We start from the raw sequence: 19,124 nt of genomic DNA on the forward strand, positions 1-19,124 counted from the left end.
ATTAAAAACAACTAAAAATAAGCTACTCAAATCAAATATATATACTTTTAATTAGTTTATATTTTAAAATGAATGAAGCTGTTCCTTATGAACCATTCATGTGGGAACAACGTTAATGTAACAGATGCTTCAGAATTAATATTCCACTGCATTTAGAACAGACAGCTCTTTCTTGTTTTAGGCTGTCTTTAGGCTTAGTAAGGTAGCACTACAGCAGTCTATATTCAGACCATTGTCTTCTCTGTCCCAAGGGTTATGCCATTTTACTTTTAAAACCACTGAAGGGGGGGGGGGGGGGGGGGGGGGAGAAAAACCACAGCTTACTTTCCCCCAAAAAATTAAGAATAAGCTCTCTCCTTGTTAGCAAAGGTTTCTACGTCCTATGGAAAAAACATTTGCTAAACTTTCAGGAAAACAGATTCACATGTCTCTCTCTGAACTAGCACTATTAAAAAAGAGGGAGATAAGTCAGAGGCACAGGGAAAAAAAAGACTAAGGCTATTATTCATTTATAAGGATAATTCAGGGATGTGCATATATATATACACACACTCTGATGCAGCATAAGTTAAGAGAAAACATTGCTGACCTCTAAGTCAATAATAACAAAGTATTTATATAAGCAATCAATATTTGTCTCTGGGGACCAAACTTATTTGTCATATGCTCTATTTTTGTGCATTCTTAGGGCCAAAATGTTAAGTCTTTGTAATAGGCTTAAAAAAATACATACTATATCGCTCTTACCTTGCGCTGGTTGTGCAAGATAATTAAGCCTTTAAATTTTTCAATTACAAAGATAAACAACCTGTAAAGTTTAGGGAGGGGAGGAGAAAAAGAAAAAGGCTACATACGACATTCCATGATAAACCCTAAAAGTGTTGCTAACCAAAGATATCCAGAAGGAGAGGAAGCCTTTCCAATTCAAAGGTCACACTATCACTAGTTGCATTGCTTTTGAATTTAAGAATTAAATTAAAGCTGCATCACAGTTACATCAGGCAGCCCTAGACTTCTCAGCGAAACACAAGTAGCCAAATATGCAATGCCCACCCTACATTCTTTTAGCATCCGGAACAAAATTGCTTTCACTTTGCTGTTTTGCTTTGAGGCTGTTAACCTACAGCAAAAGCTACAAAAACGTGAAAGGAAGCAGCCCTCTTTCAGCTGCTGAGATCCATTTAATTCTGTACAGCAACTGTAGGGAGTACTTCTGTCAGCTCTAAGACTGCTAAAGTCGAGCCTGCCAGAGTCTTGTGTCACATAGTTAATAACAAGCTCTTACTGAAGCTTTCTTGAGCTGGGGTATTTGTAACAACAGGCTCCCACCTAATTCTCCGATGTCTGACCATACGTGTCTTTCTATTAGTAGTTTTTCACCGCAGTGTGAGCAGCAGTAAGCTTTCCCAGGATTCCTGGTTACCAATTTTCATGAAACCTGGTGAAAACTCTGGTCTTTGGGACCTCCACCTGTCTGTCATCCTTGACTGAGAACCACCAAGAGATCAATATTAGGGAGAGACACAGGAAAAGGTAAACAAGGGCACACACAGAGCACACAGTTGTGCCCTTAGAAGACAAGGCTAAAGGTGCAGAGGTGTATCTCCCCTGCTGAGCTGGCCATGGAAAGAGGTCACTGCTGACAGACAGTCTGCTGGCCCTGGTCAGATTTTAACTATCTCAGCAGCAGTCAATAGCTCTTGGAGTTTTTCAAAATCCCAGACTAGAAAGATTAGCATGCATCTCTTCTTCCTGTGAGACTGATTCTCAAGTAAAATGTCAAGTTAAGCTGTTAATTATATTTACTGCCATTATAAGGAGATGAAAAGATTGAGAGATCATTTAGCTTGATTTTGTCAATAAACAAGGTAAATATAATCTTGCTGCACATATCTCTGTTGATGAGTCCCTCACCAACTACTAAATTTGCCAGTCATTTTCAGGCAAGTTTGACAGAGTGTGCAGTCCCCAAAGTGATTAAGTTCCCATGTTTCATGGAAATGAACAGAGAAAAGACTCCTTGTTAGTGTCCTCACTGAGAAACACACCAGTGTAGGCTTACCTGCACTGTCAGGCACCAGAGAAACACCACTGGGGACTGCTAGAATAAGTGAGTTCCACAGAAGGCTGGGCTTTGGATCTTCTGCTACCCATGCTGCTACTTACTTTTTTCTTTTTTTTTTTTTAATAAAAAAATCGATGAATGGAACTAAATAGGCCAGGCAGAAGTTATTAAGAATATTCTCAACTAATCCACTTTATAAAATGAAATTAAAAAGAAACAGTACACCCTCTCCTCCCCCCCCAAAAAAAAACTCCCCACACATTCCAGGTTGTTATCTCTGCCTATTGTTGTGACTTTGCAACCGTATTCCTGCTTTAATAGCCTTTCTCTTTCTTCTGTGCTGCTTTGTGAAAGATCCAAACAAACAGGGAGGAAGGAATTAACTGAATATAAAGAAGGTTTGTATTCACAGAATGCTGACACATGCAGAAAAAGAACAAACCAAAGAGCAAAAGCAGCCATTTCCCCCTCTCTAATCTTCTTCACTCAATTTGCTATAGCTCATCTGTATTACCGGTTTCTCTGCAAGCAGAGCTACATGACCCCCTTGCAGTACTTACTTCATACCAGAGCTAAAAATCACCAAGATGTGCTCCCCTGGTTTCTGCAGGAGCACAGTACTCCTTGAGACAGACAAGCCTTTAGACAAGCTTTTAAACAAGCTTTACAGAGTCAAAGAGGAAAACCTCTGTAGGCAGACTTTTTTACTTTTTTTTTTTTTAAACATCAGCAGCATTCCCTTCAAGAAATGGGACAGCAGGGTCCTTCTGAGTTGCAAAGTGGCAGTAGTAATAATACTAGTGGGATAATGGTGCTCTAAACACTATTAATGATACAGCACTTGCACACTTCTAGACAAATCTGGGAACAGCCAAAACATCAGAAGCAAAGACACAAAAGGAATACAGCAAATCTCTTTTTTTTTTTTTTTTGGGGGGGGGGGGGAAGGTGGGCAGGGAAGAGGGGAAGGAGAGGGCAGGAAAGCACAGCACCTTTATCCTTTGAAAAGTAGTTACCAATCCCTAATGCCATGGAACAAAGACCTGCTCCCAGGGAAGGCTACTTGCTCCCTTCTGGCTGCTCTACTCTGCGGGCAATTTAGAAGACAACTGATGAAGAGCTTCCTTCAGCCACAAGCCTTGCTCTCCAACTCTGGCAGAAGTGGCAGTCTTTGCCCCCTGTTCCAATGCCAAAACACAAAAAAAGCAACTCCAACGCTGGTCCTTAGTAGTTTGCAATGTCTCAGACATAAATCCACAGAATAACTGCAAAAATCCAATTCAGTTGGAAAATACTGTCAGCTTTGTTGTGGATTCTTTGTCAATTATTTCATGCCCATCAAAGGTGAGGGGATTGTTTTTGTTGGGGATGCCCACCCCTGGAAAACAACATTATAATAAGATCTCATAGATCAAAGCTGGGAAACAAATGGCATTTTAGGCAGAACTGCACAGCTACTGCCAATGCCAAATCTGACCTGTTGATGGAAGGCTTCAATTTCCAAGGCCATCAACCTATTGGTCTTTATATGCCTACAAAAGACGAAATAACTTTGTGACCAAGCATACTACTCCCTGACAGACAGGCTTAACAGATTTCAGACAATATCTTTTCTTAAGAAAGTATCACATTTTGGCAGAATTGCTCCTTACAGAGCGCAGCATCACTCATAACCTCAGAGGTTGTTTCTATGTTGTTATTTCGGTACTGAAAAGCCAGAAGCAGGTTAGGCTCTCCCTCCTTCTCTCTCACCTGTCACGTACACAGGCTAGTCTGTGAAGGGGGACAGCCCTAATTCTGCAAAAACTAAACACCAGCCTAACCAACCTGTATACAGTTCCATTAGGCCAGTGCCTGAAGAAGTATGTGCTGAACCACAGGACAACAGATGGCATACAAGCAGTTTCTAGAAAGTGGTGGTTTTTAATCTGTTGCATAATTATTCACTAATAAAAGATTGACTCTTAACAAAACCAAAAGGGCCAATTCTTAGCTGCCACACTCCCCCAGAAATGTAACAGGAATAACGTCTTAAAGGGCATTAGCACCAGCAAAGAAGCAGCATATTACATTGAATGTGTGGGGCTTTCTGATTAGGCACTGTAACTGAAGCCCCACAATGAGTAATTTCCTACTCAATAAGACTCGTACCATCAATTAAAACACAAAATTAGCAATGAATCCACCTGGAGTGCTAAAAGCAGGTCTGTCTGTTCTTTCTCAAGTTTCTGAGGTCATTTTATAATTAGCATTTATCTAAGATTTTTTTTTACAAAAAATAACTAAAGCTTCCTACCCACAAACTTCCTTTGGATAGCACTTGTTTGTAACTAGTTAGACACAGACTTCAATTAAACCTTAAAGCACAAGTCTTGCTCAGGAGTGTGAATTACAGTCCCATTAACTAATGAACAAAAAGCAAGCAGGGAGCCACCAAACTCTGGACACCGAAGCAAAGACCAGTGCCTTTGGACTCGGAACTGATCCTATTTATTTTTTTCCAATTAATGGGCACTGGCTACGAGAAGTGTAATCTATCTTCTGTAACACCAAGGTGAAAGTGATCATGAACACAGAGAAAGTCAGAATATTGCACAGAAGGAGAGACAACCAAGGGCCAAAGCATGCAGGCAGACTACAGGCCTTTCACATGGGGTAGTAAAGAAGTAGGTTTTATTAAAGGACGTACTTCCAACAGAAGAAGGGAAATAGATGGAATGAGTGAAGATTATAACATGGTTTACATTTAAAATCATCTGACCTATACACAACAGAAATGGACTGCTTTCCAGAAATGGAAAGCCTATTTTGCCAGTAGAAATTAGAAGTACCTGAATTGCTCAGCTTAAGAAAACAAAGATGTAACCATAGAGATCAAAGATATCTGTATTAAATGATGAAGGTGCACTTGAAGGAGGAGAAAGACCCTTTTAACTAAAAAGCTTAAGAACAAAAGGGCATAAACCAGTCACAAGTAAGTTTAGGCCAGAAAAGGGGAAATATTTCTAATCAGGACAACAAGCTTCTGGAACAGGCTCTTCCTAAGACTGCTAGGAATCCAAGTGAACAAATAAATAGCCATCCCAACCCTTCACTAAATAAACGTAGGCTGCCCAGCTCCCATTTTAAGACAGAGATCAAGAGTTGCTTATTAGAAAAAGTAAGCAGAATTGATGGCCAGAGGTGTCTATTCCAGTCTTGGATTAGTGAGTCAATGATGTAAAGGTAAATAATCACTAAAACAGGTTATCAACTTTTTAACAAACTTCCGTTTGTGTGCGTGTGTGCAATGACTACCGAGAGGGGAATTAAACTCCTCAAAACATAGAATTGTAGAATTGCTGTTCACTCTGCTTTTGACCTCCACTGGTAACTAATTTTGCAACGGTTGAGACCCACAGATGCTACACAGAAATATCAAAGAATACACATTTTTATGTCACAGCTATTGTAAAACACTGTCCCATGATCAGATTTAATTTTTATTCATACCGGTGATTCCAGTAATAGGTAATAAAGAGCAGCTGGAGCAGTAAACAAGGAAAAAAAAGAGATTACTCAATAATCAAACTAAACAAGACTGGCTTTATCAGGTAGTAGCAGATCCTCTTAAACAATTTCAGATTCAAGAAGCATTTTAATAAATAGGGACATTTCTTACTCTTGTATACAAATTCATTAATGTTCCTAAAACACTCTGAATAATAAAAAAATAACACAGAAGACATCAGAGATAAAAGAGGTCCCTTAGCTCATCTTTCTTTCCTCTGCCAAGGCAGCCATACCTACAGCTTGTATGTTTCGTGGTACCTGGAGGGCTAAGAGGTAGACCCTTCCTTAAATTATCATCCAAGGAACAGGCCTATAAAGAGACAGCACATGTACAGTATTGAGCATTTTCCTATGGATGATGGAAATTCTCTCTTTACAAGAGGCATCAGCTTTTCTCTCCTCAGTGCAAATACATTACTCAATAGGTTACAACTAAATAACCCTTGCACAAACAAAATGTACACTTACTCTTTCAGTATTAAAAAAGCACTTTTTTTTTTAATCCTAGTTACCTTAACATTATCCAGTGCAACATAGTTTCACAGTAACAAACACAACCTCTGATAATAACTGCTTGTAACAGTGAATATCTGAAAAGCAAAGCTACTTCCCTCTCACCTCAACTGAGAAACTTCAGGATTTTCTTTAGAAATGTTTATTAGTGGAAAATGTATTTCTGTGGGAAAGGTCATCATGAGATTCCACATTGCCACGTCCAACTACAACTTAATGCACTGAAGTTACAAGAGCAGCACCGTGAAAGATGAGGAACAAAACCAACCAGACAATTCAAATGCGTTTCAGGCTAACAACTAGAACTCCTGTTCTTTTGTAATTCAAGTGTGACCACCGGTCATTTGATATGCAACAGCCAGAACACAGACACAGCGACACCTGTACACCTCTGTGGCCTTCAGACTACCCAAATGCACTGACCTTGCTCCTCTCACACCTGCACTATTAATTACCACTGGAAATCAGCAGACTCCCATTTCCTCACAGCTGTTGTGTACACTCTGCACAAGGAACAGGCACCAGTTGTAAAGTGTGGCTTTGTTAGTGAACAGGCTATTTGGTTGCTAAACAGAGTTTTAAGCAGATCTCAAGTACAAAACCCACCATTTTTTCCTTATCATTTCTTTAGATGTCCTGTAGAGTATTTCTTAATGATCTCAAACAGGACCAATGGGTAGCTGACAAAAGTTTCTGTTCCAACTGATGCCTGTTTGTATCAGGCATACAGATTTGTGGCCTAAAAACTACAATTCATTTTATGAAGAGCGCAACATAAGTCCTTGGGGGTCCGACTTTACTTGTGTCAGATCATACCCGATCCTATGAATAGCTTTTTGCACCACAGGGGTTTTAAGCACCGCGAAGGCAAACACGGCACAGTGCGAAGAGCTATTCTTAGGACTGCGAATGACGCGACACAAGTGAAATTGGTGGGAATTTCTCCCCCACGCACCTCAGTGGGTGCGGGAGGGCACCCGTGGCTCCGGAGGCGTTCAGAACGGGCTGCTGCCCCACAGAAAGTTGCGACGCACCCTCAACAACCACATACCGCGTCCGCGGTCGGTACCTCCAGTTTAAATCGCAGAACCGGCGCTGCTCTCCACATCTCGACGTAACGAGTCGTCACCTCCCGATAAACCCGCGCAGGCACTCGGGGCACTTTCCCCAGGCGGGCTGTCCCCCCTCTCCTCCCGAGCCCGGCAGCCGGCCGGTAGAAGCGCTGCCCACAGCCACAGAAACGCCGGAGCCGCGGCGGCGGGACGGCCCCGACCGTTTAACGGCCACAGCCCCCCGCCCCACACACACCCCCCCACACACCCCTTCCCCGGCTCCTCGCTCTCCGGCTGCATTAACTGCCCCAGCCACCCGCGGTCCGAGGCACCCCCTTCCCCCCAGCCCCCGACCTCTTCTCACCAGGCACCTGGGGATGGAGGAGCCCTGCCCGCCCGGGGTGCCTGTGCCCCGGGCAGCCGTCCCTCCGCCCGCCCCTTCCCTACCTGCCGAGTGCCTCCCGGGGCCGCCTGGGCAGCTGAGCAGCAGCCAGAGGTGCAGCGCGACCCCGACCGCACACGGGCACAGCAGCACCAGCCAGTTTCGCATTGGCCGCCGCCGCAGCCGGCCCCTTCGCCTCCGCGCCGGCCTCTCCCAGCGGCGCCGGGGCGACGGGCCGACTCGGCCGCCCGCGGCTCCTCCCCGCGCCGCCGCTCGGCCGGGCCGGGCTCCGCTGTCCCGCGGCCGCCGGGAGCTGCAGTCCCGCCCCAACCCCGGCGGGCAGCAGCGGCGCGGGCTGAGGCGGCGGCTGCCTACAGCCCCCACAATGCTGCGGGGCGGACCCGGGAGTCTGAGGCGAGCGGGGCCGCGTCTGCTGCGCAGGGGCGGGCGGCGGCGGGGGCTACTCGGCAGGGAGAGCCGAGGGGGCGTCGTCCGCCGCGGGGAAACACCGAGGAAGCACGGCTTTACCTCACGTTTTACTTGGCAGGGACGCGTCAGGGGAGGGAGAGAGGGAGAGTCTCCAGGGGCCGTAGCAGCACGTTATCCTTACGGGTTGCTCCTCTCTGAGGAGCCGCGGGGCTTTTCCTGTGACCGCCCGGGCTGCCTTCGGGCCCCAGCCGCCGGCCTCGCCTCCCGCCTGGCTGGCCGTGCCCGCGGCTCCCGCGGCTGTGCAGCCTGGCCCTGCCGGGGCAGAGGGCTGAGGCGCGGGGCTGTGCCGGGCACCAGCTAGGGGAAAGCTCTTCCCGGGTTAATCTTTATTTGTGCAACACTGCAATTACCTGCTGAATGCCCCTTTTAAAAAAGTCATCGTATAGTAACGAAATAGCTTTCCAGAACAATCCTTTACTCATCCAATAAAGAGGAGAGAGTGCTTCACTTTGGCCAAGAACTGCAACGGCATTACAAACTGTTTCTGGAGTATTTTACTCCAGCAAGGAACGTGTTATTTGAAATTCCAGGGGAGGGGTTAGACAATCAAAGCGTCCTTAACTGCAACTGGATCACGGCCAAGAATCAATGGTAGCATTCTTGTTCTTGCAGAGATGTTAATAATCCAAGCTCAGCTTGGCATCTTACAGCCACCGCTTTGACCGGTTGGGTGGCTACGGACTGATCCACCAAGAGGGCAACCGTCTGTAGAACATCACGCTGACTAAAGAGATTTAAATAGGGTTGGATGGAGAAGTTACTTGTCTCCTCTAGTCCCTTGGAACACAGATAGCAAAAAAGAAATGTTTCTTGGATTCTTGCAGGGTGAACCTACCTGAAAAAAGTGATGTGGATAAATAAGCAGAGGCTTCTCAGAAATTAATGTATGAACTAGAAGTTTATGTGTGATAGCTGTAAGTCTTAAATGAACACTTGCCAATGTGATTCTATTGAAAGAAAGGATTGAGTTTTTAGGAAAAGAAGATTAAAATCTGGTTTTGAAAATCCTCAAGCCATGAAAAGTGTTTGGAAAATGCTTAAAGTCCTTTCAAACAGCTTAATTAAGATTAATTTTTCATCAACTGGAATAAAAGAAGGAAAAGCAATGACTCTAACCTTTATACTGAAAGAGGGTTTGGAACCTAGATGATCTTTAAGGTCCCTTCCAACCCAAATTGTTCTGTGATTCTGTGCTTTAAGAATATATATATAATGTGAAAAGACAAATGGATCTGGAATATAACTTCTACATAACGTCAAATTATTTTCCTGGAAGACAGCAAATTTTGGTTTGGGTTATCCCAATTCTAGGTATCATTTACTAAAAATACAGCATTTTCATTCTGTGCTTTCTGAGCAAATTTACTCTTCTGACATTACAGACTCAGGTTGTACCTCTGGCAAAGTATGGTACAGGAACAACATGTTGGGCACAAGAGCTGGAGACAGAAGAGACAGAAATTTTGTCCCCAGGCTGCTTGTAAGCTTAAGATGCTTCTGTTAAATTTGCATAATGTCTCTGGATAAGCATCTCCTGTCTGACACAGAGGAGACACGTGCCTTGATGAATACCAGAGCTGTAGTTACTTACCACAGCTAGCCAGTTCGTAGCATTCAGTTTTTTAATGTTTGTTCTCCTAATTGTTGCCCTGTGTGGGTGACTGGGATTTTTTTTAGGAGACTAGCAGCAGATGAGAAGAGCAAGAAGCAGGGTAGAGCTGGGTGTGGTTTAGCAGAGTTTGTCCCTGGGGACTTGTGTGTTTTATTGATCTCTGTGTGCTCCATCTGAAAGCAGAGGAAGGACTAGTGAGAGATTCTGTTTTGGGGTTTTGGGGCTTAACTTTCTCCACACCTTGCAGTAATACTGATACATTACATTTCAGAAAATCATTGTGCCTTCTGTTTTTTAAAGAAAAAATATTAAAAGAGATTACAGATGAGGGTATGAAGGATTTTATTGGAGTTTAATGGGTTGTAAATTTGCATCCCAAGAGTGTGTCTTATTTTTTTCCCAGTGTTCGTAACCTAAACAGACTCACTGTCTGCACTGAGGAATTATCAATCCTTTCCTTGCCTTCTTTAGGATCTTTAGAAGAATTAGATTGCTTATTTTCCCAAACAGAAGAGATGTTTCCCTGCCACCCCTTTCAGCTTTCCGATCCAATGAAGTGCAGATGCAGAGGAGTTCCTAGACTCCTCAGCTTGGGCTATTAATGCCGTCAGTGTCGTTGGGGTCTCCTGAGGACAGACAAAGGAATCCTGTGAAAACTGATCTCTGGAAAACAGGCTGTCATGCTGACAGGCCTGCCAGCTCGTATCATTAGCAGCAGCAAAAAAAAGTCAATGGTATGTGACCAGCCAGCTCTAAGGACTGTGATGGACAGGCATGAAGAGAGACGGTATTAGAAAGCTTTGAGCAGCACGCAGCACGCAGATGGTGTGGCGTGAGGCCTGTGCTCATTTGTACACTGAATGGAGGCAAGAATCTAACAAGATTTTGCCCATGGCTGTCTTTCTTAATGGTCTCTTAAGGGAGACTTACTTAAAAAAAAAATCCTTAAAAAAAAAATCCGGATATTGCATGACTACCGATTCTACTCTATGTTGTCCTTTATCAAGAGATTCAAAGAACTGAAAAGGTCAAAGAGGCGGTATTTCCTTTAGAGAAACCACATTGATTTGACTCTTTCCATCGTGTTTGTTAAATGCTTCAGGGCATGACTGCAATGGAACTAAATCTTGCAACCCCTTCATACTGGTTGATGATAAAATGTGAACCAATGTGAACCAACATAAAATGTGAAACCAACATAAAATGTGGACCAATGTGAACCTCATGAAGTTCAACAAGGCCAAGTGCAAGGTCTTGCACATGGGTCGGGGTAACCCCCAGCATCAGTTCAGACTGGTGGATGAAGGGATTGAGAGCAGCCCTGAGGAGAAGGACTTGGGGTATTGGTAGATGAAAAATTAGATATGAGCCGGCAGTGTGCGCTTGCTGCCCAGAAAGCCAACTGTGTCCTGGGCTGCATCAAAAGAAGTGTGACCAGCAGGTCGAGGGAGGTGATCCTGCCCCTCTACTCCGCTCTTGTGAGACCCCACCTGGAGTACTGCGTCCAGCTCTGGGGGCCCCAGTACAGGAGAGACATGGAGCTGTTGGAGTGAGTCCAGAGAAGGGCCACGAAGCTGATCAGAGGGCTGGAGCTCCTCTCCTGTGAGGACAGGCTGAGAGAGTTGGGATTGTTCAGCCTGGAGAAGAGAAGGCTCCAGGGAGATCTAATTGTGGATTTTCAGTACTTAAAGGGACCTTGTAAGACAGATGGAGAGAGACTTTTTCTCAGGGCCTGCAGTGATAGGACAAAGGTTTGAAACGAAAAGGGGGTAGATTTAGATTAGCTATAAAGAAGAAATTCTTTATGATGAGGGTTGCAGTGACAATGACCTGTATCACACTGCACTGTTTGGTGAGTTTCAGCTAAAATAATTTAATAATTTCTAAAAAAGTTAAGGAAGTTAACTAATAACATTAAGAAAAAAAAGTGCTTGTTTAAAATTATTTGTCTATTATTTTGCTGATCTTTTTTTTCCTAAATTAAGTTTTAGCATCCTCATGTCATTTTGGAGGAGTGGCTTTAAGTTTTGCTGAATTATGTCAGCAAAACAGCATTGTGACTTGCTCTTCTTCCCTGATGTTTTCTACACAGAAGTTTTAACAGTTTTGGCACATGGGTCTGATTTGTGGCAGAAGCCACAGTTTAGACCGACTTCTCTGAGGTCCAAGAACATTCTGTAGGGTTTTTCTTTCACTGACATTGCAAGAACCTAGCAACCAAAAAGCTCTGACATTGTATTCAGGCAAAGATAACCCAACTTTCCTCAACTAACTTCCCTTTATGGAAAGGTGGAGCTTCACATTTCATGTCTTCTCACAAAGTAGTTACATGAGCATCCTGGTGGATGACCAAGTCACCATCCATTATTCTAGAAGAGGGTAAATTAGAATATCCTTGTCATCTTCTAGAAACTGTTGTTCAGTTGGATTTTTATTTTTTTTTAATCAAACCCAGCCTAACCTGCACAAGAGTTGATAACTACCATGCAAAATTAGCTTGCAGGACATTACAGTTATCCAAACATACCAATACAGCAATAATAAATTTGACAGTCTTAGCTGACTCCTTGTCATGTTCATGACAATCAAAAATGGAAATCAAAACCACCTATACTGTTGCAGCTACATCTTGACAGGCACATCTCAGAGTGTGAGCAGGGGAATGTCTTGCAGAGATGTGGAACACCACCAAATCTGCAATAATCAGGCAAAAGCCAGCTGGTGGGGTTAGCTACTTCATGAGCAACTAATACACAGCTGTTTTTATCAAGTGCTATTTGTAACTTCAGGATGCGGGTACAGAAGAGAATAAAGTTTATAGGAAGTTTGGCTGAGACGTATGGCAGCAAATACGTTTTTCAATCACATGCCTGGTAGAGAGTTAAACTGCTGGAGGGATTACAAAGCAGATTGGCCACATATTACTTATCATTTCATTATAATCTGTCATTGGATAGATAATATTCAGGCTATGTTTCATTAAAAAAATTTACATGATGTGGTGCTGTTTTCCCCTCATGGTGCTTACTCTGCTTTAGGATGGACATGCTGTGCTGGAGAACACACCAGATGGCTGCTTCATTTGTTGCAGAAGATGCGAGGTGAATGAGGTGGGACCATGAAATAGTGTTACAATGCTAAGGGTCATTGCTGCTCAGGAGAACTGGGTTCTGTCATTGCCTCTGTGCGATACCAGGAAAATCATGAAACTAAACATTTTGCATTGTTTTTTTTCCCTTAGTTTCTGGGCGTTTGACTTGCAAAAGTCACTCCAGTTCGTAGAGTTGAGGATTCGTAGCTGAAGCTTGAGCAAATGGGAAAATTGTTTGAGATGTTGAAAGAGCCAAGTACTCTGAAGAGGCAGGTACTGACAATCTCACCTGTTCTGTTCAGGCTCTGCTTCAGCTTCCCACTGTAAGATGGGAATAGTTCCACCCTCACATTCCTCGAGGATACTGTGGAGATACTTAGTGAAGCAATCCATGATGAGCACCACAGAGAAGCTCATCAGGGAACAGTTCTACATTGAAAGCAGAAATTTGTGAGTAAATCTGGCCTGGGGCTACCCAATGAATAAAGACACCAAAATAGTATTGAGTAACTGCTCATTAACTGAGCATTGCCTATACTGTGCCTTGTGGGAATTCCTGCAATGGCAATCTGGAATAGTAGTGCATACAAATGAGAGAGGCAAATGGAAGACACATAAGCAAATTTAACTCTGACATTTCTTGAATAAGTGCCTAACTTTAATAATCTTTTAATGATATTTTTTTCATTGATACAGATTCTGTTTAAATATCCTCAAATATGTTCACTCCTTGTTGCAAGTAGCTGTTTAGCTGGTATGGGCAGAACTGTAAAGAAATACAATCACTTTTACAGCCTTCTAATTTCTCATGAATAGCTATTTCATAGTTGCTCTCTGTAGTTATTTTCCAAAGTCTGAAGCGAACTCTCAGAACAAAGCATGCATGTGCTGTCTGAGAAAGAAGAAAAGGCCTCAGAGAGGCTGTTATTTTTGACATTCCTTATATTCTCAAAGTTTCTGTTAGGTATTTTTTCATGAGAATCTTAGCATCTGAAGTTTTTTCACTTGATCTTTTAAGCGTATGTCTAACATATTCATATATCAGCACTATAGACAGAGATATATATTGGAAATCCATGTGTTGTGCTTTGATGAGTACGATAAAAGCTGGTGTGCACTCCAGGGGTAAACCTCTCAGACAAGCAGCAGTACAAGAACCACGGTAGTGAACAGTCTTTGCAACAAGAAAGTTCGGGATAATTTTACAGCCAAAAGTCATGTGAGCCACACTTGCCAGAGAGAGGCTCTTACACTGTAAAGATCTTTAAAGTCACTGCTACTTGAAAGGTTTTTAAAAAGTCACAATGGTTCTTTTCTATAAAGTTTGGCTCATTCTTTCCTTTCACTGAGAGAAATTGCACATCTCTTCAGAGCATGCTATACAAAGACGACAGGGCTCAAGTATGCAGCCTAAAGTTCAAAGGCACAACAGGATACAGTACAGTGAGAGGCTACACAACAAATATATTTTTGTGGAATGGGTTGTCATTTGAAACACGTCCTTATGCCATGCCTGGTGCATTTTCAGTAAAATGCTATTCTAAGCATAAGCAGTGGCCTAAACTCTCTTCTGTCTGTAGACGTGTGCTGTGACATCAAGGAAGTATTTGGCTTAGACTCCAATCATTGGAAAAAAATGCCACCTTGAAATTAAAAACCCAGCAGCCAGGAGCAAGTTTTGAATGTGAAGGAGTAGCTCAGCAGTCAGTCACATGAAAGCTGCACGGTTCTGCAAAGGAGAGATTATTTATTAGTGGCTCGCTGCGCTGGGGGCTCGCTCAGCCCTAGAGCCAGGCTTTGCTGCCATTTGCAGTCACATCACCAGCTCAAGGTTTGGAAAAGGCAAACGTGTAAGAGGTGGCACAACTGGTGGCACGGTGGCAATGAGGAACAGGCATCCAAGCTGCATGTGAAACTGGAAAATGATATTCAAGGGAGTACACAGCAACTCCAACCGATACACCCAAAGATTTACAAAACTTTTAAAGTGTTTTTTAGCTAGACATCTGTCCTGGTTTCAGCTGAGATAGAGTTAATTTTTTTCATAGTAGCTATAGTGACCTATTTAACCAAATCACGTATTTGACTTTCATCTTTTCCTAAACTGAGAAGTCTGGAACTGAAGCGTGGGGCTGAATCACACTCCAGCAGTACCACAGTGACAGGCAATACCTTACACAATGCAGACCATGAAAGCAACAGTGCTGGCTCTCTGTTTCTGAGACTGTATTAATTTAAAATCCCCCTTCGAGGTCATTTATAGTTGATGTTATTTTTCCGTTTCAGTCAGCTGTTTATCACTTTATCAGTAGGTGGCAGTAATAGACGATCCTGTGCAATTTCTACTTGTAATAGGAATTTGGGAAAGAAAAGTCCATGTTTTAGGGTAAAGCTGCTCATTTTGTTTGTTCACAAGTGTGAGTGGTGTAAACGTACTTGACAAACTCAGACATACATCTTCCTCTGACAGACAGAGAAGTTGTTCCCATACCAGTTCTGGTATTTATGGTTGTACTTAATTTAATAGTGCTATAAAGCTGAATTCAGTTAGATACAAATGTACAATATTTATTCCAAATATCATTCTCCCTAAATATGCAGGTGCCTGTAACATTTTATATAGCACCTATTCTGGTAATTTTGCCCACTATTTTTTCACACATTTCACTACTATTTAAGTCAGTCTAATGGCTTCAAGTATTGTTAGTTTTCAGTACAAGAAACCTCTGTTTCTTAGGAACCACTCCTCCCCCAAGTTTTCTTTAGTCTCCTTGAAGAAACAAATCCAGATTCTGATGCAGCCCCAAAGGACAGCCGTAACTATGGCATTTTCTAGGAGAATTATGCATATGGATTTTTAGCCCCGTACAATGAAGAGATAGGAAAAAACTATATAATCGGGTGCTCCCAAATTGCATCTTTTGTTACTCCTTTGATATCAGAAATCCAACTGGATAAATGACTGCTATATTAAAGTTCCAGGCTTTAATGTGCACCTTTCCAGACAATTGTTCTTAAAGTCTTCTTTCCTTCTGCTGGAGCCGATCCTATTGTAAGTCACTGCAAAAATGCTTTGTTAAACTGTCCTTCCGAATCACTTGGCAACACCTCCTGTATTTGTGTCACTGACAGCAAAGTTTGTATTTATTTATGGTGTGACCTAGAATAGCTTAATTTAAACTTACTTCCATTTTTTCCCTTCCTTTGACCATCATTTTATAGAGACTAGTTTAAAAATCTTGCCTATTAGCACCAGCCAAGCACCCTGCTACTAATTTAATACATGATGTAGGAAGCAAAGAAGGGGAATTTGGTATGTAATAGAGAGGAGGGAAATAGTTTTCGGCATTGAAATGATAACATTTTAAATTCAAGGTAAACCAAGGAGATTAATCTGAGAAATGCAAAACAGCTGGCCCCACAAGTGCTACTGATACATTATACTTTACCATTAATTCACCATTGAGAAGTCACATTTCATCAGAGCAGCTAGCACTAGGATATGAAGAAAGAATTACTAATAATGTCCAGAACTCCTTGAATGCAACTTCTGTTCCAAATTTCTCATTCTGTGAGATGACAGCACCAACTCACACTGCTAGCAGTCAGCATGCATTATTTTCTGGGCCTGAAATAAAAAGTGACAAGCCTTAATGGCATATGAAATAAAACTGAGAGAAGAATCCAGTGCTGGGAGGGTAACAGGCCTGGTCTTGTTCTCACTGAAGTCAGTGGGAATCAAATCAGACCATTTGATGAAAATAAAAACTCATTGCTTCAGCCTAGAGGAAACCTTACTGTTAGACAAAGCCACATTTTGGAGGGCTTTTTTTTTTTTTTTTAAATCATGATATAATATGTATTTATTTTTAGAAAAAATGCCCAAGAACTTTCAGATACTTTTTTGTAGAGTTTAAAGCAAGGTGTTTGAGCATGAAACTCAACTATAACAGCAGATTATCTACACCTCCTTAAAGGTCAAAGCAGCAAAAATATACTAATGACAAAGACATTTTATGGTTTGGAGGGATTGGAGGAAAAGACATTCTTTTAAATGTTGCTTTGTGGATCAAGCTGGCACAAAAAACCCCAGATGATGCCATTCTCTTCAGAGAGACAGTATTTTGATGATGTTCTTGCATAAAGTCATATATTCTTATGTGATCCAAAGCTGTTACAATTATTTTGAACTGCTGATCTTCCAGGCATGCCCCCCACCCCTTCCCCCCTGCCCTCCCCCTTCAAATTAGTAATTTGCCAGTAGTATATATTAATTCAAGGAAGTGGTAAATAAGGCCCAATGCTATTAGAGCAAGCTGTCCTATTTTCCACTAAGGAGTTATGCTTATACAGTTTAACCTCTTCTAGACATCTGCTAAAATAAATGTGCAATTTACAGTACTCCATGTGTTTTCTTTTTTAAAACTATAAGCATGAAACCATCTTAGTAGAAACAATTTATTTTTTTAAACCTGATTAAGTTATGAACTGATGAAAGAAACCACAAATATGGGAGCCAGCTATTAAAAACATAAGAGGTCTGACACCGTCACTACTTCAGGAAAAATTTTGGAGGAAAACCTTAAGTCCAAAACAATGACATTCACCTCTTCTGAAAAAATAATACTGGATTTTTGTAAATGCAGCTCTTATAACTAGCGATGCTCAAAACTCCCGTGAAATGTTTCAAGCTCAGGACCTCAAATGTTAACGCTAATTGGAAACAGAAAGCAAGCTGTTTGCAATACCGTAATAAGCTGTGGCAATTTTGTTATTTTAGATGGGAATGTTAATGATGAGCCACAAATGCAAGTTGTTACAAAGCCTCTGAGAATAAAGCTGTGTGCCCTGTATTCCCCTCCCTTGCTGTTCCAGTTAAAACCATACATGCGGAAGGACAAAAGAAAATGTTGCCATGGTGATCAGAGCAGTTACCAAATCGTGTACAGTGTAGGAAGGATTCCCTAAAGAACCTTATTAAGCATTTTGTTGCTCCTTTTTAACAAATATTTTCAGAAAGCCATTTTTATTTCACTGTCAATAAAATAGCTACCTCGGTTAGCTAAAGCCTATTTCTCTACCCCCCCCAAAATAAAGCTGAACACATCATGCATTAAGAAATATTCTCATTAAAAGTTGGGAATGGAAATGTTAAACTGAAAACTTCGAAACAGGAACCAAGGATGAACCTAGCCGAGACAAGACCTGGTCAAGACGTCTGAATGTTTTTCAGAATAGGTAATGTGAAGCAGCTCTATGGCTTCTAGACTACAGATGTCCTCAGCTGCCAAATTTAAACCCAAACCTTTAAATGAAAGACATCCCAAAAGGCATTGGTTAGAAAGAATATTGTTTTTTTCACAGTAATATTACAGGAAATAAATTAACATGGAGGTTCCACGTTAGGCAGATGCGGTGAATGTGCTGGCCTGCCGCAGAACCGCAGTCCAAAGCCACCTGTCTCCCGTGACCAGACTGGAACCTGAATGGAGTTGGGTGTGGCACGTTATCCAAGTTGATTGGCAAAGAAAACAAAACTTGCACAACACAGCTTGTATTTCCACTGCGCAAAACAGTACAACAAACACTGATGGGAACTGTTAAAAATAAGCTGGAGCAGGTATGTGCACTTTGGGCTAAATGCAAATGGCTTCATTCACCAAAGTGCCCTTTTTTATCATCCAAATTCAGCATTTAAGTATAGCCCAAGGTGGTCAGTTCCTCTTGCAGGTATTTAAGATGCTCATGGAATACAAGTTTGTGTGGAGGATGCATGCTCTATTGCAGGTGGCTGTTCAGAACCTTGACTCATTCAGACCAGTGCAGTTGTCCAACCAAATTGTCTCCCGCCTGATGTGTGGGGCCCACTTCACAGCCATTTCCAAGCACTGACGTTTCCAGTATATTGACACACTGTCAATAAAGTACTGCAGGGAGGGAACTCCCCTAATATGTCAGGCCAGAGAGAAGCTTCCTTTTTTTTTTTTAAGGAGAAGAATTTTTTTTTATAAAAAAAGTCAATAACGTAACAGTTGTTTCCATCAGATGCCTTGATTGAGCTTCATTTTACTTAATGAAGATGACAAATCAGCCATATTCTATACCTCATTCTTTTCCTCTTGCTGCACTTTTATTTAAAGTCAAACCAAAAACCCTCCCAGAACCTCCACAAATTACTTGCTGATAACTTCTCATGACTAATCTGTGGCTTCAAAAATACACAAACTTAATGGCTGTCGATGGCACAGTGACCTTGCTGCATATGCTAGAACAACAATCATTTACTATTACTCTCCATCCCCATAAAGTCCTGCTCTCATGGGCAAAAGCATGTAGAGAGCTGCTTAGAAAATGTAATCCCTCCCCCT

At 42.1% G+C, this 19,124-nt stretch overlaps 1 protein-coding gene across 3 annotated transcripts in view; it reads right to left on the reverse strand.

Annotated features, from left to right (window-relative positions):
• B3GALNT2 (beta-1,3-N-acetylgalactosaminyltransferase 2) overlaps positions 1–7,869 on the reverse strand; it is a 30,099-nt gene extending 22,230 nt beyond the window's left edge. For 2 of the 3 annotated variants that reach the window (XM_075748734.1, XM_075748733.1), the window contains exon 1: positions 7,630–7,868. In XM_075748734.1, the coding sequence (XP_075604849.1) occupies positions 7,630–7,732 (103 nt within the window). In that variant the 5' untranslated portion in view covers positions 7,733–7,868. Of the gene's footprint in view, positions 1–7,629 lie in introns of all 3 variants that reach the window. The other variant, XM_075748735.1, reaches the window with a different exon arrangement.
• Between the last annotated feature and the right edge of the window lie 11,255 nt (positions 7,870–19,124).

The sequence above is a fragment of the Balearica regulorum genome, chromosome 3, assembly GCF_011004875.1.
Source record: "Balearica regulorum gibbericeps isolate bBalReg1 chromosome 3, bBalReg1.pri, whole genome shotgun sequence".
In the NCBI taxonomy this organism is placed as follows: Eukaryota; Metazoa; Chordata; class Aves; order Gruiformes; family Gruidae; genus Balearica; species Balearica regulorum.